Source organism: Sparus aurata, chromosome 2 (assembly GCF_900880675.1).
Source record: "Sparus aurata chromosome 2, fSpaAur1.1, whole genome shotgun sequence".
Classification (NCBI taxonomy): domain Eukaryota; kingdom Metazoa; phylum Chordata; class Actinopteri; order Spariformes; family Sparidae; genus Sparus; species Sparus aurata.
The window spans coordinates 22255737-22278092 of NC_044188.1; the positions used below are offsets into that span (position 1 = coordinate 22255737).

At 41.6% G+C, this 22356-nt stretch overlaps 1 protein-coding gene across 5 annotated transcripts in view; it reads right to left on the reverse strand.

Annotated features, from left to right (window-relative positions):
- Nucleotides 1-1575: 1575 nt before the first annotated feature.
- The window catches only part of LOC115594342 (WD repeat-containing protein 49), a 36197-nt gene continuing 15416 nt past the window's right edge, over nucleotides 1576-22356 (reverse strand). For 4 of the 5 annotated variants that reach the window (XM_030438381.1, XM_030438371.1, XM_030438362.1 and 1 more), the window contains 8 exons: nucleotides 20890-21054; nucleotides 18585-18700; nucleotides 15256-15386; nucleotides 9515-9601; nucleotides 9272-9370; nucleotides 6070-6260; nucleotides 3873-4070; nucleotides 1576-2941 (listed from right to left, as the gene is read on the reverse strand). In XM_030438381.1, coding sequence (XP_030294241.1) covers nucleotides 2762-2941; nucleotides 3873-4070; nucleotides 6070-6260; nucleotides 9272-9370; nucleotides 9515-9601; nucleotides 15256-15386; nucleotides 18585-18700; nucleotides 20890-21054 — 1167 coding nt within the window. In that variant the 3' untranslated portion in view covers nucleotides 1576-2761. Of the gene's footprint in view, nucleotides 2942-3872; nucleotides 4119-6069; nucleotides 6261-9271; nucleotides 9371-9514; nucleotides 9602-15255; nucleotides 15387-18584; nucleotides 18701-20889; nucleotides 21055-22356 lie in introns of those variants that run through there. The other variant, XM_030438399.1, reaches the window with a different exon arrangement.

Here is a 22356-nt window from a genome sequence, read left to right on the forward strand (position 1 = left end):
GAGTGGAACAGACCTGATGCTCTCACTCACCGGTAAATGGCTGCTCTGATGGACTGAGGCTATTTAGACGCACGCACTCACACACACACACACACACACACACACACACACACACTCTAAAACTCAAACACACTCAGCTGTTGATGGAGTGAGGCCATTCCCTATCCTCACCTCATGCCCAGTAGCTGGCTGGCAGCCCAGTGTAGACTTGCCAATTGGCCCTTCCACCAAATCAACCACACAAACTTTTCTGATGAGCTCAGTACAGTACACACACACACACACACACACACACACACACACACTCTCTCATCTCTCTCTCTCTCTCTCTCTCTCTCTCTCTCTCTCACACACACACACACACACACACACACACACACACACACACACACACGCACACACACACAGAGTCAGTATTGATTCCCGCTGTAGAGTCCCAGTGCACACTTTCTCTCCGGTTCACACTTTTCAGGCGTTTCAAAAGTTAGCTATTGTTTTAAAATGGGTCCTTTGTCATTTGACTTGCCCTTGGGCTCACTCAGACACTTAAACTCTCTCCTCTTCACATCCACCATTTTCATTATCCTTCTATTACACTGCAGATTAATATTACATTATCCTTTTGATTGGTTACAGTTTTTTATGGTCATGTACGGATTACTTGTGGGCTTAGGTTAACATCATAAGCTTAGATTTTACATCTCATTACAACTAAATATTACATATTATTGTATAGAAGTGCCTCTGGTGGTAAAAAGAGACAGCAGCTTTTAGGGCAAAAATGTTTAATTGAGCTTTATTAACTGCTTAAAGTAATAAACTGTCTCACACAGACACCATCATTAAGGACTAATAAATGTAGCAAGCATGACCATGATCACTGCAGAGCTTTATACTGCTGGGCTGGCACAGCGTTACTGCTGACTTGAGATGAAGACATCATTCTTCTTGACTCAAAGAGGACATCTGTCACTATAACTGCAAAACATATGTCTAAACGTTCCTCAGTAGACTGCAGTGGCAACTTTTTAGTTTCTAAAGAGAAGCTTCTGAGGTTCTTTTTGTTATTTTACAGCACTTCCTCCCTGTCTTCATGTTGTGTTTATGAAAATGTCAGACACGAGCCTGAATGCTTAAATGTCTAGTACTGAGGAAAAAAAGATGTAGTGTTGATGTGTATAGATCTGCCATCTGCTCTAAGCTTAAAAGTAAGATTATCTTTACCACCCTGGTTCCCAAAGGTCAGGACTGAACATTCGTGCTCAAAGTAGTAGTTCCAGTCTTTAAGGAGTGATCAAGGCCTTAAACATGCTGGACTCCGGGTAAGCCTTGTCAAGTCTGATGTGTTCTGTGTGTGTCCACAATGCACCTCTCTAGCAGAGATGGCTGATAGAGGATGGATCACTGCTGTCAATCATCATTTGAGCGAGGTCCCAGGGACTGTGCTGCCCCTTCCAGAGACAAATAGAAGAGTTATTTGAGACATTGTTCATTCAATGGAAGTCTCAATGGGAAAAAGTCCCTGTTTTCAATCTTTTCCATGTGTGTGTTACACACTTCACAGACACGTACCACGACATCTGAATGCATTTATTTCTTAAAGAAGTTGTAAAAACTGATGTTTAGTTTATTGCTTTACGTGCATATTGATAAATAATCAGAGCTAGCTAGATAAGCTAAGTTTCACTGGTAGGCAATAGCTGAAAGCACAAACATTGAGAATAAAAGCACTGAAAATACAAGTAACGATAAAAGGAGTGGAACTGTTCAAATAGAGCCTACAATGTATATAGACAAGAACAAAATGCCCCCCATAACACACAAAAATGGCATGACAACAATCAACGAATAAACAAATCCATGTCACCACAATGCTGGGTTGGTCAAATGCGGGAAAAGTATGTACAAATGTTCATGTCCCATTGACACAATAAATACATCACATGACAGTAAAGTGCTCTATTCTAAAAGTGAGTCCACATAACCAAAAAGTCAATGAAGCAAGGAACAGAAACTGCAAGACTGCATGAAGACAAATGGACCACAAAATGATCAGCCAGGCAAAGGCTGGGTGCCATTTTGGATCTTGGTTGGTTGTCAAATACTCTTTAACCCTGTCTCTCCTAGAAGCCTCTGTACAGTTAAATGCCTAAGTTTGTATGGCTGTAAACACAATTACAAGATTAACAAGTGCAGTCAAATAGATGCAGTCCACTTAAAGTCATGTTTAAGTCTTAGTTTAATGATAATAAAAACTGGAAAACCAGAGTAACCAAACCTCTAATGCGTGTTGGCAAATCTATGCACCAGCCCGAAGCTACTACATAGCAATGAATAGTAGACTGACTTTGAGACCCCAGTGAAGACTATCAATTTTTACCATTTTTCATGTTACATCAGCGCAATCACTTTCAAACCATGAGGCACACTGTAATTCCCCCTCCCAAAAAAATCCTGTTGAATGTGATCTCTTTCTGTTCTCCAAGCATCAGAGTAAGAATCTGGGAGCATCACAAATGCTATTTCATTCTTTGCCGCTGTGAAAGGCGGTCCTTGTTACACACCACACTGTCCTGAGGCAGAGAAATGAAAAATGTGAAAAAAGCTCCAATTTAGTAGCGTTTTTCTGACTCAAGCTTTTGTGGCTGCATGGCAGACAATGGCCTAGTTCTCTTCCTGTAACTGTTGAAATATATATAAAACTTAGAGTAAATAATATCAATCCAACTTTCCAAATCCTTGCAAGAAAAGTTAAAGTATTTCAGTTCAGTTCTCCCTCTCCAACCTCTGCAGAGGTGCCAGATCCTTGGGACCTCTCACTGGCAGCTGGAGGTGATTTCTTCCCTCCCTCTCCGCGGTCTTCTTGCCCTCCGTGTTCTCCCCGGTCCCGCTCCGGTTCCTGCTGCGGGTGCTCAGGTCTCTCCAAGCACCACTGCTCCTCCTACAGCAGCGAGGACCAAAAAAAAAAAAAAAAGCAAGAATGTGTGCGAGCAGTGTGAGTTTCGTTGGGTTTTTTCGAGGTGACCTTGTGGCCACAAGACTGCTGCTTTGAATCAGTAAATTTGCTGGGTCTGTGCTGTGTGGAGCTTGGGGACTTAAAACACACAACCCGGTCTGCCTCAGGAACTTTATCAAACTGTGGTGGGAAGCTATTTAATGTGAGCCACTGTCGCTGTATTTTCTCCTTGCACAAAAGCATATTTTTGATTGACAGTGCATCTTTTGATTAGCTGATACGTTGGATATGGATGCAGTCTTTGCATCTGAAAAAGAATACACACAAACAATTCATGAATCCGGTCCAACGAAGTGGTTCCTCTTAAAACATTTAAAATAAAACACACTTTTCTTTGTCTACCAGCTCTGTGCATTTACACTGTAGCATGTAAACATTTAGTTGTATTTCATACAGTATGTTATGTAGGTGTTTGGTTTTATTCAAGCATGTGTGTGTGTGTGTGTGTGTGGGCCCGAGGCGAACTAAAAATGAAGCAACACTCAGTAGACACCGCCCCAGGCTAACTTAATATGGGCCTCCTTTGACACAAACACACACACACACACACACACACACACACACGCACACACACACACTCATGACTAACTGTGGCTTGATGCTGGGTTTCACATCCATTTCATCAACTGGATACTACCACCCACCAGCACCCTGCAGAGTGGGAGGTTAGGCGCTATCAGAGGCAGCCCGCACAGCTGCACATTTGAACCGCGAGGATCTGAGGCCGTTAACCTCGACAGTGTGGTGCCGAACAATATCTCCGCCATCCGAAACAATTTGGCTCAAGCGTGCAGGTTACGTTATACAGCTACTGCGGTGTATTCCGATGACCTATAAAAGTGTGGCGTTCGTGTACCTGTCCGAACAGACCAACGGTGTCTCCGGGTAGGTAGCTAAGAGCCACGCTGCAGTCCGACGACGCAGAGAGGAGGAGGAGGCTATCGTCTTGGAAAAACATCTCCAGGTGAGTCACGCGATCGAAGTGTGGCCGGAAACAACGCAGCATGTTCGGAGGCTCTGTGGTCATTCCGTCATCCGGTTGGAGACAATGATGCTGCGGGATGGAGGAGCAGAGCGTAGGATTACATCACTGATGATTTGGCTGGAATGTCGTTACAAAAAGCAGAAAAAAAAAGGCATTTAATTTATATCACTGTAAGCGCTTCCTCTACTCTCACAGCACATCGCTCTTTACAAAAGAGAGCAAATTAACCACTTAAAATTCTTTATATCTATAAAATGATGGCTCCTTGAATTCACACAGTTGTTATTAGCTAACAGACGACTTATAGTGACTCTGAAGTGACCTTTTCAGGTTGTTCTTAAAAGAAAATAATTAAAATGAGAATGTTTCTATCATCTGGATTTGAAAGAATAAACTACGCTGAGCATGGCAGTAGCCTCCAGGGCACATTGGTCCTCATCGTAATCAACAGAGTAAAAGTACATGTCGAGAGCTGGAAACAAAACTACTTGTCGGCCAACCATCAATAGATCCAAAAGCAGGAGAAGAAACAATCTGACCATTTACCAGGGAATATTGGAATTAATCAGGGAATATCTGTATAATGTTATGGGAATATCTGGGTAGACACCAACAGAGGACAGAGAACCTGCTTCCCTCGGAGCAGACAAAGCTGATGACTCATGGGAATTAAATGTTTGCAACGTCAGAACTTAATTCTCAAAAACTTTTTTGCGAAATTTAGGACGTTTTATGTCGTCACTGTTCAAAGTTCTCTGATGCAATACTTCAAAATTTGCATGAAAATATGTTAATGGAGACGCGTCTATTATGTTATCCATTTCTTACATTATTTGCCGTTGTGTTTTTTTGGCTTAAGAAAGCTCGTATGGCAAGGAAATATGACCTCCATATCCATTTTGCTGCAAGAAATCAAAAAACAAATAGTACAGTTGTTGTAATCATTCTAATCGAAGACTTTCATTGGCATGTCGTGTAATGTGTTAAATAACCACCACGAGGTCAGGACCTTGTACTGAACTGTGAAGTTGTGCTTCTGAAAGCACAACACTCTACGCTGTGCAATCACGTTAGTCATCCAGTTGATTCCAAAGCGCGCTCCAAAGTTGCCGAAGGACAGGATTTCTACCGGAGCACTGAGCTTGTCCAACTCTTCTTCAACTCGGCTACATATATACATAAATCAGCATAAATTAAACTGCGACTCAAATGAGACGCACCCATTTGAATTCATCCCCTCTTATAAACTGTGACAGAGAGTCGAGCTGTGAATATTGTGGCAATAATACCCGAGAGGGGGTTCTTTTACTGCGATTATGGGCATGACAGTGATGCAGCCATGCCCTGTACCGATGGCGCGATCTAAGTCTTCATATTCAGAGTCACAAAGTCAAAAGGCCTCTTTGAGGTGTCAGGAACTCTTCAGCGACCAAACTTGTGTTATGTGTGTAAAGTCTTCATACGTGAGGCTGAGTCTCTAAGAGGCTAACTTGGCTGAAATGACTGACAATGTTAGTCTTTAATGCTATTATCCCTTTCTAGTGCTGATTTGCCAAAAATGTCACAGTAAATCAGTGTTTTTCCACACATTTCACTGTGTATGTCTGTCACAAAGAGGATACACAGTGCAAATAATGCTCCTTTTATTCGTTTAAACTCCCTGCAAAATTTAAGATAAAATGCCAACGAGGACGGGGACCATTGCCTTTTCTGCCAATATATCATTGGAGATTTTCTAAATGATTGACTGGTCTGGTTGTACTCTAGCAAGCTGCCGAGGCTTCAAAATGACGGACAGTTCTGTCATTTTCAGAGCGAACAACATGCCTGATCTAATGGAAATATCGAGGTTCACTCTCTCATCACTGTCTACTACAGCCTGTCTCTTGATCTCTGTCCCTCCCTCTGGCTCTTTGTTCACCGCTCTCCGTCACTCTCTCTGTATTTGTCACTCGGTCTCTTGTTCTCAAATGTCATGGAGAGATGTAGTTGCAGTGTGCATTCATGTGGTCCACTGCTGCTCAATCTGTAGTGCATGTGTGCGCGACATAAAAAAAAAAAAACCTACCTGTATGTCCCACGTCTTGAGTGTTCCCTCTCTGTCAGCTGTGACTAGATATTTTCCACAGGGGCTCACAGTCATAACAATAGAGCCCAGGTCTCTGTGGTGAGCTGTGAACTGTCCCACCAGACGGCTGCGGGCGGTGCTCCAGAGTCTGACCACACCCGAACCTCCACAGGACACCAAGTCTGCACCACCTGGTGGCAAACAGAACATTCATCTCTGCATGACTTTTGCAGGAGTGATGTCAATGAGATGGTAGGACAGAGGTCAGACCCTGCATGTAAAACTTGTGATTAAGGGAAAAAAAAAGACTCTTTTTGTTAAAGTTTAAAGCCTTTTCACACCAAACACTGAACTTTGTGTGAAAAAATGTGCACGGAAATGTATAAAAAACTGATTTTATGGGTTCTTATTCATGTATGCACACTGTTGCGGAACATTGTTGTGGGCCAAATGTGGAACACAGCACCGTGGATAACCCAGCTGGCTGCAGTAGTTATTATGGCTGTAGAGGAGGAAGTGCGTGGAGTAAAGACTTTTATTCAGGAGGCCGCTGTTCTCATCTCGTGTAAAACCAAATGTCAATGGTTAGGTATTTTAACTAACCAATGCAGGGGCGGTTCTGGGGGGGGGGGGGCCTGTGGCCCCCCGACAGGGAGTCTGCATCAATAATGCAATGACAGATTTCTTGCAATGATTTTGTTTTGAAGGGAAAGGCAGAAATAAAGTGTCTCAGCAGTTTACTACCCAATCAAAATTGCTGAAATTGTAAACAATGTTTTGTCTGAATGAGGGATTTATCTTTTTTTCCGGGTTGTATGTGCCCCCTAACAAAAAAGCCGGCCCTAACCTGGCCCCCCCTATTAAAACTGGTCTAGAACGCCACTGAACCAATGTATTGAAGTATCATCTTGTACATAATGTACCTAGGTAATGTAGGTACGTTTCTAACAGAAGTCATAGAAGCAACTTGCTGAAAGTATTTTTCTGACCTTTCATCCAAGTAGTTTCATTGCCTTTCCTTAATCAAGTACTATTCTGGGCATAACACAACCAAACAGCACCCGCACGGCAAAGGTCTGGAACATGTGCCATGGTAACACCGCAACGGCCATGTTTTTCGGGGAAGTGATATACGTCGTTGTGAGAGATGCAGACAATAGACCTATTCTGTTGTTTAGATATGAGGATGTGTTGTCCATATGGCCTCATCCAGATCAAATCAGTTGTTGTAATAAAAATAACAGTCCTCCCATTTATTTTGCATGTCCATGGTACATTTATGCTGCTACGGTTGTCGTGACAATAAAAGGAACACATGCACAAACATTCAAGAGGTCGGCCAAATTGCATCAAGTTGTTATGTTGCACGGTGCCTCAAACAACACTGTGCTCCCAGGAGACTGCAAGCGGGCAAACTTGATGGAGAAAGCTCTTCTGGAAGAATTGCTGCTTTCATGCATTGAGCCCAAAACTGGACTCCATCCAGGCAAAGTTCACAGACCAAACAATGACACACTGCTGCACAATCCTGGTCTAATCACTGTAACACCTGATTTGGTCTGAATACAGCCTGAGGCACCACCTTAACCTCGTGCTGAACCACAGAAAATCCCTTAAAGCTCAACGATAGGAACAATCACTGATGATGTACGGCTGTTCTTATTTTAGACCCCAAGGCGGGGAAGTTGAGGTCAGAAACAAATACAGTATAAATAGAAGAAGCAGGTCCGCCCGCCCACAAGGCCATCTAGGGGCCAATCTCCTAGCCAGAGGCGAGGAGAGATAGTGAATTTGCAAAAGGAGACAGTGCCTTAGCCAAAATAATGTCAAACTCTCCAGCAACAAAGCCTTTTTCTCGAGGAGAGTGGCTGCTCAGATGGTGAGTCAAAAAGTGGAAGTTTTTGGTTTCCTCATCGCAGCTGACTGGATGTTAGCCAAAACTCCGGTTGGAAACTGAGTTGGATCTGGGACACCCGAAGCTCACAGACACAGTGTTTTATTGACAACCTACGAGGGCTCGATCTCAACAGCACACACAAATACGCTGTCTGAGCAGCAGGCATAAAGGCCAGGGTCCAAAGGCTGATCGTGTCTTTTTACCAAGCAGCCAGACAGCCACAGCTAGCAGAAGCAGCAGCTGCTGTAGGAGTTTCACTGAGAATAAATCAAACTGGAGTCAAAACCCAGGCAGCCACATATATAGTTAAAAAAAGAGGAAGAAAGAAAAGTTAACTTCAGAGCTGGAGTTTCTGCGCATGAGAAGTTGTTAAAAAATTGGGAAAACTTGAAGCAAACTCTGCACATCAAACAATCATTGATGTGCAGCTACTGTATAGTAACTTCTTCCTGTCTTGAAGCAAGTGTGCATTTGTGTATTTGCAACTGTGTATTTCAACAACAAAAACAAGGCTGCAGTGTATTTTACTGGCTTTTGATTCTGGAACTCTTTCGACTCGCTCAGGTAACTTCACCGTGTTTGCAACAACTATAAGTATTCAAATTGCAGACGATCACATCACTCAAGCTCTATACATACACACGGCCAGGATACATTTTTTTTTAAAGGCCTAAAATTAAAAAGCAAAATCACCTGCTGGTTTAAGAGTTGGGAAGGAATGTTTTAAAAAGGGGGCACTGTGTAGTTTTGGAAAAGAAATTCAAACTCAGAATTTCAGTATTTACAATATTAATGAGGTAATAATACAAACTGAGAGATATTTTTTTTTTCCATAACTGAATAAACAAGCTGTTCTCAGAAGAAAATAAGTTCCCCAGAAAACTGTTTGACGACAGAAAGGTGGCAGGGTCCGCCACATATAAACAATATGACACTGTGTCGTCGTTTAAGGTCAGTTTGTATATTCTGTTAATTCAGTCACGAAAACAAAGAGAGTTTGTTTATTTAGTTTAGACATCTAAAAAAAAAAAAGTCAACGAAGAAGAAATGTCTTCCCCAAAACTAAATAATGCACATTTAATAAAACTGGAAACATCATTTTTGGGCCAGATTATGCGAGCAACAGCGTGACTCAGGTCAAAATACACTATTTATTTGGGCAAAAAGAATCTCCTGTGTAATCACTGCTTCTATCTTTGGGATTGCTCCTGAGGTGATTCTGTACAACGCTGTCAACATATCTTACTGAATCTATTTCAACCAATAACCCACGCTGTGATGTTTCATTTCATTTCATCATTTTACCTGATACGCGCCCCGGTATGAAGAACAATCTAGTGACGGCAATGGAGTTATCGGAGTCTTCTTTGCCATTCACAACGAAGTGGGAACAGGGGAAATGACCTAGAAAATCAGAGTTCAGAAAAGCACTGAGATACAAAGAACAAGAGGCACAGATAACAGGCAGGAGCACAAGAAACATTTACTTCACAGTTGCAAAATAAAAGTGTTGAATTTATTTGTGTGTGACAGTGAGCTGCTTCTTGCCTTCTCTGTGCTCAGAATGTGGCCGCAGTTTCCTCAAAGCCTTTTCTGTGCTGTTGTTCCACACTATAATCTCTCCGTCGTAGCTTCCTGCACACGTCAGAAGTGAGAAGCAAAGAGTAAGAACTACATAGAAAATCTCCAGCACATTGCATGTTGCTTTTTGGTATTTCTGTGTGAACAAAATCTTAAAATTTGAACAATCAACACAAACTTTCTCCCAACACAGACACTTTTACTTTCCTCATGCTGCTGAATCATGCAAGCCACTAAAACCACTTTCGAGAAGATAAAGCTCAACATCTGTCCCCAGCTACCATCTGTTTCCCCCTCTCAACCCTGAACACTCACCTCAAGAGAGAGTGCTTTTCAAATAATCTACATTATATATAAGAAAGTGTGCGCGCGTGCATGTGTGTGTGTTTATCACATAAAGCAGAAATCTTATCAGGTGGCTCGACAGTTGAACAGCAGGAGTTAATGAGATATGTGAGGAGTGTGTTAGCTATGGGAGGTGTGTATGTGTGAGCAATAGGAGGTATAAAGTTTATGAGAGTGTGGGTCGCCTGCATTATTCATGCAGCCCAGGGCCAGCTTCTGTATTTCAAGTGACTTTTATCATGCTGTCTTTGTGTGTGTGTCTGTGTGTGTGTGTGTGGCAGAGAGGGATATAGAGGATGGATAAGGTGAGGAAGTGTAGAAGATCATCTGCACAATCTTGAGCTTCAAAATAGACTAACATCATCGCCATTAACTTTTAAGAGTGCTCTAATAAAATCTACACAGCGCAGAGGCCTGTAAGGATTACATCATCATTAATGGAAGAGGAATTGGATGGTGATCACACAAAGTGTAATAACTCTGTTTAATTAAAAGATTATTTCACCAGTTTAGCATTGCACCTTTTATAACGTGAAAATCAAAGATATCATCTCTTTCATTCCACAGACTCTTCGTTCTTGCCAAAACCTGGTGCCTACATTTCCAAAATTATGTGGGAGCAACTGCGAACCGCAAACAATTTGGTCAGCGGTTGATGCTAGTAGCGGCTAATATAGCTTCAAGCCACTTGCCTCAAGCAGAGATAAGGAGCGGTCTTGGCAAGGTCCAAATATAACCCCACCATGACGTCACCCACTGGTTTGTGGACTGACATTTTAATGTCTCAGGGTTTGGGATTAAGGCCGTCGCCATCTTGATTTCATGGATCAAGAATGACCATAAGTGGATGAGCGGGTGGGGGAGGATAATCTTAATTGGAAATCAACAGCATGCTGTATTGAAGAAGACTTGGGACTACAGATGGAGACCATAAACTCATTAGAAAACTGTTTACTGAGGTAATAAATGAAGTGAGAAGTAGGGTAATTTTCTCATAAGCTTACATACAATTGTACGCCTATTTGAAACCAGTAGAGTTTGTAGAGCCCGATACTGGTCATCAGAAAGAATACAGGTTTGATGCACTTCTGTTCACTGCAAACTGTGTTATTCAGGGCCCAAAATTCCGGGCATATTACATTCAGTCAGTGGTCCGGTCAAGTGTCATTGACTTCAGTGTGATCACTTGACATTTATCAGACTTGACAGCTTCCTCCTGAGCCACTATTTTCACATATGTTACCTTTATACTCTATATAAGACCTGTAAACACACGTTGGTGTGTGAAATTATTGGAGTTCCCCTTTAACTCACTAACTTGTCAACAACAAAACTTGAAGCATACAGTATGTATAAATCAGATTGTGCTCTCTCTGAAAAAGATGTCACCGCTGTCACTCAGTATTCTGATTTCAACGCTCCCATTTCCATTTCTAAAACATTTTGGCCGTCCATCAAAGTTCAGATGAGTTGGTGCTTGGTGGCTTGGAAGGTGTTCAGCCATGGAGGATTAAGGGATCCGAGGAAAGAAGGAAGAGTGAAAAGGGGTAAGTTGTGACTGAAGGAGGTACACAGGACCCCTGTTTACATGTGCCGCTTCTGGATGTGTGAGTTTGTGTGTGTGTTTGACAGTGTCTGTGCACGGGAAGCCAAGCGGAACTTAGCGAAGACTCTGAATATGAATGAGGAGGCTTCAGTCCCACATGAGCCAAATGTTCCTGCTGCAACTTGATTCAACTTGAGACACAAACAAACAGATGCATGTACAAAAAAAAAAAAATACACACATACACACACACACACACACACACACACACACACACACACACACAAGCACAAACACACACACAGTGCTGAGAATGTGTGCGTCCAACACAACTTTAAATTGACTTTTGTCACTGGTGGCCATGATGCCACCACTGCTGGCACTTGGCAGCGTTTGCACATAAATTGGCAACACGCGTGCTTTGATGTCAAACTGCATCAGTCACTGCAACCCTGAAGAAATGTGCTGGCAACGGAAATTAATGCGTCATCGCTCTGAGACGCCGTCTTCTTGCTCGGTGGATTTGGGGAAGAAAGAATTAGCGAAAATAGTTAATTTGGAAAATAACAGTGACGGTTCACATCCACCTTTTGCCAAGATAATTGAGGAAATGTAGGAAAGCGGGACTTAATTGTGATTCATTCTTTTCTTCACGTTCGCCCAAAGGCCCGGGGAAAAGACAGTGACACACGGGCTATTAAAGCGTAGGAGGAATCTATGAATGAATTACATCATTTTGTGATTTTTCTTGGGGAGGACATGTGTTGATCTGGATATAACAACACCTCTGATGACAGAAAAAAAAAACAAAACCTGAAAAGTTACAGGTTTGCTACTCATTAAGTCTTTAACCTTTCGTCTTTCTTCAGGAAACCATCGACTCTATGCCAAAGACACTATCAGACAGAGTGCTGCAACAGCTTATAATATAAAAGGCCATTCATGAGGTGAATCATTTGCATTCATCAGACAAGCTGTCAAGAGGCATCAATATAGTGAGCCGAATGGCTGAGTGACAGACGGAAATAACGAAAAAGATAAAAGGGAGATTTCCTGCAAAAAATCAGCTGGAGAAATGCTAAATATTCAATCATGGCTTTTGTTTTGTCAAATTCTTCTAATCAACTTTGGACAAACGTATTCAGTGATTTGGCTTAAGTCCCAAAATGCAACCAAACTGTCATATATCAGAGACCAAAACGCAAATATGCACTTTAAATACACCGAAATACATACTTTGAATCTCCTTCAAGCATATCCAAACGTTCAATTCTGCAGCCACGCACACACACAGACGCACAGACACACTTCCACACACATGCTTGACAGACAGAAAGTATTGTCTCATTTCCTCTCACTCCTACTGAGAGAGCTCTAATAAACATAATTCAAATTGGCCATTTGGATTAAATTGGAGTGGGGGGTGCCGCATGGGGCTGTGTGCGTGTGTGTAGGTGGGTGAGTGGGTGGGGGAAGAAATGCAGCACACTAACCAGGGAGATGAACAGGAGTGAACAGGGAGCATCAGTTAGAGACTGGGTAAAAAAAAACAAACAAAAGAAAAAAACGAGGAAGCAGGCAGAGAGACGAGCAGAAACACACCGACAAAGAAATTAGGGAGTGAACTCGGAAGAAGTTTCCAAGTTCACATAGTATTTCCTGAATTGTGCTTTTGTTCCCGCTCCAGCTTCTCATTTCCTTCAAAACCATTTCTCCCTCCAGGCGTCGAGAGCAGCCACTCTTATCTACCTTTCCACCTCCATCCCTTCAGTTTATCGCACTCTATACTTACCTCTGGGGCTGATGCGTCTCAGAATGCCAGAGAAAAGGTCTGCAGTTTGTTGCCCGGGCTCCGCTCTCAGACTGGTAAACTGAAACTGAACTTTCGATACGAGGACCACAGTGATACAACTTCACGAGCTGAAGAGCATACTGGGGGAAAATTGGATGCAGGGGTCTTGTAGTTTGATGGTTATAGAAGTGGACCAGTGACTGGAGGACTGCCAGTTCAATCCCCCAGGCAGAAAAATCTGAGAATGTGATGAAGGTGCAACACTGGTATTTCAAAGCACGCTGTGTTCACATTTTAAGACCTCAGCAGACCAGGTCGTTTTGATTATCTTTTGTAAGGATTGTCTTTATTTATTCATGCAGTAGTTCTTCGTTTCTTCGATTAAAGATGGCTGCCAGTCTTTTGCTGCTTGATGTAACAGACTGGCAAATGGGATCAAGTGTCACAGGGGTGCATTCTTGGGTCCAAAACATCATAAAAACTAAAATCACAAGCTGAAAACTTTGGAGAAGACTTCCAAAGATTGTATGAGCTCACATACAACCTAGAGTGACTGACAGAATGGTAAAAATGGTTCTTTCATTAGCCAGAGGTACCCATACCAGGGTTTTTGCACTGTAAGAAGAACCGAGTCCTAGACGGAGTCCATTTCATCCCACTGAATCCATTCGCTGCGTGATCATGTTGATGGTTATCCTGGATGCTGCAATGTGTAATTTTTTTCCACTTGTTTTGTACAACAACACTGCTATTAAAGGAGCAGTATCGAGATGAATACAGACACCCCTGCTGGTCCAACCTACGACTTCTGCAGGCAGACTAGCAAAAAAACGAAATAACAAGACAAAAACAGAGGAGGAAATTTGTCTGTCTGAGTAATTGTCCCTCCAAGCTCTCTGTGGGTGGTGCTTAGTTATGGTTACAATATCTTACACACACACACACACACCTACACACACACACACACACACACACACACACACACACACACACACACACACACACACACACACACACACTGTGAGAGAGAGAAAATACAAATATACACCAGGAAATTGTCAAATGAGAACTTTTGTTGGAAAAAGATCCAAATCTCCCTCTTATTAGATGAATGCAAGCATACAGTACGTGCTGTTTTTATATGTTGTGAAACCATATATACTGCTTGACCTTTCCAGTTCACCTGCCTTTAGTAAGGCACTACTTGAGAATTAATTAGGTTGGAACCTGCCAATTAACAGGCTCTAACATGTAAAGGTTTCGGCCTGTGGCGGAGGGAAATGTCAGCTCAGAATAGAGGAAAAAGGGAGCTGTTATTCCACTGAGGGATAAAATACTGATTCATGACGGGGGAAGAGAGCCGGAAAGCATTTAGATAACTGTATGTGTTCAACAGATCTGATTCTAATTGGATTGTTTTCAGTTTACTCATACCTATTTATGTTTTCACTTGTTTTGTCCAATTTCTCTCTGGCAACAATATGAATAATGTTTGACATTTAACCAAAAATGCTAAATTGCCGGGTGTTGCACAAAGCTTTCGAGTTGTGGTACTTTCGATTGTGAATATCTTAAGTCTCTTTCTGCCTACACATGTGCACCGACACACAAAAAAAAAACACAGCAGAGCTATTTCCAGCAGCGAGAGGCATGTGGAGCATGAATCCTTTGATAACAACACCACTTACTTTAATCAGCAGATAACTGCTTCCAGTTCCATTTTTTTTCTTTTTATTTCTAAGATTCATCTTCATTTCGAAGCCAGCGGAATCTCTTTCCTCTGCATGAGCCCTCTTTTTTAATTTAAGTCATGAGTGTGTAATCTAAAAAGGAAAGCACTGAAATACAGGAGCACACATGAACATGAACACTCACAACACTGGGTATGCGTCTGCTTGAGTCAAAGGTGGCAATGTAGTATTGACAGTAAGTCAATTACTTAGTAAAGTGTGTGGGTGAAAGTTGTCATGGCATGCACACACACAAACACACACACACACACACACACACAGACAACACACGCACCTGTGACCAGGGTCTGTGGAGGCTGGAAGGCTGCACATAGCACGTCACTGCGATGCTGAGCACCTCCCTTCCACTCTGACGGTTCAACAAAAGACTGCGAGAAGGAATGCAGACGGAAAACTGTTAACATCCTGCAGAGACAGAGAGGAGGAGGAGGTGGAGGTGAGAAGTGAGAAAGGTCAGTCACAAACTATAAAGACGAGCTGGATTGCGCACACACACACACACACACACACACACACACACGCACACACACACACACATTCCATTCAGTTCACAGAACATTATGTAAATTAGGAAATGTTAATATGTCATCTTAGATGTTATTATTGTCCCTGTTATTGGTAGATGCCATAAGAACACCAGTAAAAGCGGCAGTAACAGTAATAACAGATGAGCAGAAGGTAAAATGCACACCATCTGGTTTGTTGGTGCAGGCAATTAAATCTCCTAAAATTAAATTCCAGTGAAAAAAAGACAACTCAGCACACACTTCTCACCTCTGCATTTATTTATTAAAACAGGAAATGTTTACACTGCCAATGTATAGGTTTTAAGTGTGCGCAGGAATAGACTTTTTTCTTTAGCAGTGGTAGAAGTATCAATTGTGTTCTACGTACCATATCGACATTTCTACAAAAGGTGTAATACTTTTACTACATACTACATTACATGTTTCAACATTTGTTAGTGTGAAATCACTGGATATTTTAAAGCAGACCCCAGGACAATTTTCAGCTGTATTTGTAGAGACAAAGAATGGATTTTATTTTTTTCAGGAAGTTGGGACATCACCAACCATGTTTGTGGCCACTGAATCAGGTATTTTAAGCCAAAGTACGATCTCTCCTTATTTTCCTCACCATAAGCATATTGTTGCCACAAGATAACACTGAACATTTAACTTGGCAACTTGTTTACATATCTGTGGTTTGCAGGAATGTACATTGGCAATATGTGTTCATATAGTAAAAGTAGTAGAAGTAACAACTGCAGAAGGAGTGATAGAAGTAATGGCAGATGTAGTTGTAATAGTGGAGTTTAGTATGGCAGTAGTTGTAGGAGTAATGGAAAGAGTAAGAGTAGTAGTAACAGTAACAGCTGCAGTAGCATTGATGGCAGGATCAGTGATAGTGGTAATAGTAGCACTGATTCTGCAGATGCAGTACTCATCTAAGCAGTAGTAACACCAGTAGTAGAAGAAATGAGAATAGTACAATGTGCACATAGTGAGATCTCACCAAATTATACATCATTTCAATTTCAGTCCAGACTAATTATTTGTATTTTTCCTACCCCAAAGGAAAACTTTGTCTCTGCAATATGGCTTATTTAGACGTACTAAATAAGTGTGCTTCAAAGTAGAAAATAGTCTAGAGTAGTAAAAGAAGTAATAGTAACAGAGGTAATAGTGTAACATTTGCAGGACCAGTGAAAGTAGGACTTGTAATGAGAGCAGCACCAGTACCAGGAGAAACAGTAGCAGTGGTAGAAGTTATAGTGGTTCTACATCGTTCACATGGCAAGGTTAGGTTTTCCACCTTGACATGGAAAGCTATGCACGTTCTCACATTTTGTACCATTTTGTATTATTGTATTGTATTTGACTTCAATACATTTCATTTCGTCATGCTTCACTTGGATAATGTTCAAGCTGAATTTAATATAAATTGTAGTTTTCCTGCGACAGATTCAGCCTTTCGCTTTACACCGCTATGCATCAAGACTGTTTGTAATCAACAGGGAAGCTGTTCCTTTAGACAACAGTGCAACAGAGCGCACTCATAACCTCAGAAGGGCTTTCAGCACACCTGCAATGAGTTCTACTCCCTAAATCTTCTGTCGTTACACCACTTGTATTGCTTTTTATTGTTGTGCAGGCACCGTACATGAAATGAGAAAATGATGCACTATTGTTGCAGACTGAGGATTGTGTCTCAGTGGGATGTGGATATTTCAGTCAGCATGAGACAGTATGAGCAGCAGAAGGACTTTGAATTAGATGCCATGCGACACAGCACTATATGGATTAAACTGTGGTCTAGGTGGATGTGAGGAAACAAGAAATTATATAAATGATGAAAGTCATAACGGCAGTATTTTCTTTTACTACTGCTGATCTGTCGTCTATGTTCTCTTTACCACTGTGACACCCCAGAGAGCAAGACGGTGTGTGTGTGTATGTGTGTATGTGTGTATGTGTGTATGTGTGTGCGTTTATGTGGGTGTGTGTGTGCGTGTGTGTGTGTGTGTGCGTGTGCGCGAGACTGCAAGAGAAAGAGTCGTATAACTTGATCATAGCACACTGCTGAGTTCAGCTCACTGGGTGTGAAATGATGATGATGAAGATGAAGAGCGGATGTGATGTGGGTATACAAAGACACGTGCACACACACACACACACACACACACACACACACACAAATATGAGGTAGTGATCCTCGTTAGAGTCCAGATGTCTGGTTGGCTCTGAGTCGTTGGCAGGCAGAGAGAGTAGGAGAGGACAGATAGAAACACACAAACACACACAAAAACACACATACACATACAGTTTTTCTCACATACACACATACTCATTGTGACTTTTTGACAGGTGCAATTTCTTTCATACACAACGTGCAAACACAAACAGTCTATGGGGATGTTAGCTCATCCAAACGCTTAATGCTCACCTGAAGCCTCATTACAGAATCGTGTCTTTGTTCTAGATGATATTTAGGGTTTTCAGCCTTACAGAAACTTGTTTCCGAACTTCATTTGGGAAAAAATCCTATCTGAAGACACAAATTTAGTTATTGCACAATTTGCGAATTTCCTGTAACATGTTTTATTACTATCCTCTCCGCTACAGACACAGGTTGAGTTTGAGTTTCCTTGGGAAGCTGCTGGGGAAAGGATTATGGGTAATACTTCCAATGCTAGTGGAACTAGCTTGAATTATCAAACTATCATTGTAACGGATGCACTAACGGGACTGTCAGGGCTTCAAAAGTATTCATACATCTTCATCTAAGAGTGAGGATTATCGTCCTGTTACCATGGAAAATCTGTGTAAGTGACATGATGCACCAGAAGTTGCAAAAGGTATCATGGAGGCAGGGAATAATGTGTGTGGAAGATTTCATACGTTCAAGTGGCATACCAAATATGATTATTGAAACTTAGGACAGGACAAGGAGTTAGGACATTTTCCTGTAATGAGGCCCCTGGGTCCTAAATTTAATTGTGCACACAATTTTTTGCACATGTTGTAAATGGGTGAAACAGAAGCTGCACAATAATTAAGTAAAATAGAGTAAACATACTTGAATACACATATTTTACAGTACCTTTCCCAGCCCATTGCCAGTATACTCCTCTTCAGCAGCAGGACCTGTGAGATTTCAACAGCCCGACCCATGCCAGCATTCATCCTGTGGAGGCAGCGTCCATTGAAGTCCCACACCTGCAGAAGACGGCACAAAAATACTCAACAACACCAAGACATGCTTTATTTCAAAACACACCCAAAAGCAAGTGGACATGACTCCTTCAGGATGTTTAGCAGAACATTAAGTCACTATGCAAACTGCAAATGTCGACTTCTGTCAGCATTCATATTTTATTTTTCTTGTCTTAAAAATAAAGTGGTAACAGAAATAGTAACACAGTGTATTCACTCATGATGTTTTGATATGACAATATTTTTCAGGCTCCCACGTGAGGATACAAATTATCATGCTGCTATCCTGCTGTACATCCATCAAACATCATGGCACAGGTAACATTTCACACTGTCTCTCCCATTTTGCATGACGACGCAGTTTGGATCTGTGTTGTGGCATTTACCAAAGGAACACTGATTGGCCCAATGGGAACGCTGTAATTAAAAGGTCAAAATTTCAAATTCTGAATAGCCCTAACTGCTGCACTGCAGGTTCAGTGTTGATGAAAATTGGAGAGATGATGCATCTTGTTACTAATTGGCCCAGGGGTAGCTTACTCCTGCCGAGGGATGACTTGTGTAGTCGTTTCAAATGGCACGCTGAGTGCATGCACAGGATGCAACATGGCTGCAGTGTCACATGAGCTTTTGGAGTCAGTGAGCTGATGTGGTTGATTATATTGATTATAATATGCATAATTAGGATTATTATTTCATAATCTTTTTTTATCTGTTGGGAACAATTTCACTAAGCTTGGAATCATTATGCAGTGCTTGAATGTGGTGTGCAAATACAGCCACAGAGCAGCACATGTTTGAAATACCAAACAAATTTGAAACTCAATGATAAATAAAAGCCTGTGCAAGACATAATTCTGCAGCCCAGTTACCAGGATAAAATGTTGGTAGTTATCACTCCTGCAAACTACTGATATATCTTTTTTTTGCAATTTGTCCATGTAATAGGTTACATACTGTATTTGCATTTCCATAAAACATGTCATATTCCATGTACATCACATGTTTCTGATCCAACTTTTATATCAGGAGTTGGAGAGGATGATGGAGGAATTACAGGCAAGAAGCAAGTGACCACAGTTCAAGACTGTGTTTTAACATTTGTAAACCACAGGACATTTTCAGGAAATCTCAAGACAATTTCTAGCAACGCCTCATCACAAAACAGATTTTTGTGGGAAGTTGGGAATTCTTCAGCTGTTTCTGGCAAAAAAACAGGTATTTTACTCCAAAACAATGTCTTTTCCTGATCCTAACTAAGGGTTTTTTTTTTTTTCCTAAAACCTAACCGGATCAAAAGTACAGCGTTGTCGCTAAACTGAACCTGAGGAAACGTAAAGTAGCAACATAAAGAAATGTAATATGTCTGTGGTTTGTATAAACATACATTGGCAACATTAATTCTGGTGATTGGGTTGGATTACACTCAGAGAAAACACAAAACAGGGAGAGTACAAGACCAAACATTGTTTGCACAATGGGGCTCAGGAGATAGAGCGGGTTGTCCCCTGATTACAGGAAGACATTTCAATTCGCGGCCCCTCCTTTTCACCCATTGAAGTGTCCCTGGGCAAGATACTGAACCCTAAACAGCTCCCAATGGCAAGACAGTAATTTGCATAGTAGCCTGCTGCCATTGTTGTGTGTGCATGGGTGTACGAGAGGCAAAAGTGAAAACAAGTATTGTATAAATGCAGTCCCATTACACAACACACTCAATCGTTCTGATGCACACTGCGCCTTTAAAACTGTGTGTTGACGATCAGTCAGTGGGTTGAGGTTAAAATGCCAAAGGAATAACCCTGCTTGTTTCTGGCTGCACCCCTGTTTCATTTTTTCAGTTTCATGGATAAATTGAGACAGTGAAGTGTTCATTGTTTTATTCCTAGCTAACTGTTTAAAGAGCAAGGTCACAAAGTACTTCACAAGGAAAAACTCTTTCACAGACACTAGAGAGCATGGCAGAGACAGAGGTCAGTTTGAATAAATGAGTCTTCAGTTGCTTAAATATACATTAAATTCCAAAACATGTCAGCAACTTCACTTTCCTCATATTGTTTGGTTTCATCAGACTCTCCTCCCTCCAGTTTTTTGTACTTCAGTGTAGTTTAGAGTTTGTATCTCTTGACCCGCAGCTATATAGATCACGGCTGAATGTGTGTGAGTGAGTGTGCGTGTGTGTGTTCACCTACTTTAACCTCCCCATCAGTGCCTGCAGTAAACAACCGGGTCTGCGTACCATCCAGGGCCATGGTGGTGATGTATGCGTTGCCATGGCAACGGTGAAACTCTTTGACCTTTTGGCCCGTGTCAGCAAGCCAGCAGATCACAGAGGAGGCAGAGTCGCTGCTGACTACCTGCAGAGAGACGGAGCGAGCGAGAGTCAGAGAGAGAGGAAGGATATCAATCATCAAAAAGAGTTTGATCCCTTTTATGCTGTGAGGAAAGCAGCTTCCGCTGATGTATTCTTTAATGACTCTCACATAGCCAAACCATTCTCCACGCTTCGTTACACTTTATTTTAGGGCTAAGCCACCACAGAGGAAAATATGCAACTAATGCGGCTGTCAAGAGGGAATAAAAGCACGCAGGGGAAAATATAAAGAGTGGATGCACTTTTTAAAATGAGAGATGTTCATATCGGATGCATTAGCTGTTTTATTATTTGTGTGGTGCTCCTACACTGTGTCGGAAACTAGCAGCAGTGTAAATCTGTCACTGAGGGAAGCAAAGGGGAATAAAACATGCAATAAAATGTAATAATGAGGCCCGAGTTAGAAAAAAAGAGAGGAAAGCGCTATTTCTTCGCAAAAACCTCTGCAGAATCTAACTATTTAATGTTTGCATTATATCAAACTGTATCAATCCAAAGTGTATTTAAAAACATATCAAATTTAGCTCCAACATGACAACGTTCCCAAAAGTTTAATGAAGTCACCATGTTTCCATACATACAAACACAGCCATGAATTTCATGATCATGTGAAATGATCTTCATCAGCAGGTGGATGAGAACATTAGACAGGAGAGGTTTTTTTTTCTTTCCTTCAGTGTTTTAGAAAAGTTCATGTAAAAAGGTCTTGAGGGTTAGAAAATTCCACACTCCCAAGAAGCTCCTCTCTCCCACAGACAACACTGCTCCTAAAACGCCTCGTTAGTAGCCTCGCCTTTAATAATGTGACATCACACTACTTCACCGTGTCATATATTTGCAAACTTTGTGTCTAGCAGCTAGTTTGCAATGCAATAATTGATTAAGCACAGCTGCTCTGTTGTCGTCAGCAGTGCTGGCTCTGACCAATCAGCAGAGACTAGGTATTTGGGAGAGGAGGACCTTAAAGAGACAGGAGCCAAAACAGAGCATTTCAGACAGAGGGGGAATACAGAGCTGCAGCACAGGACAGTATGAGAAAACCTATGTGTTTTTTGAGCACTGAAGCATGTAAACCTATTCTAGTAGTAACCCAAAATAAAATGATGAATCTGAAAATGAGCACATTTTTCCTTTAATGCGGGGAAATTTCATTAAATGTAATTTAATGGTTCCATTCCTTCAAGTTTCCCAGTAAGCCATGTCAGTGAGTGAGCATGCACAATACTGGATACAGTGGATCAGGCTAAACTAAATGGAATAAATAATAAATAAAGCTGTGCCATGA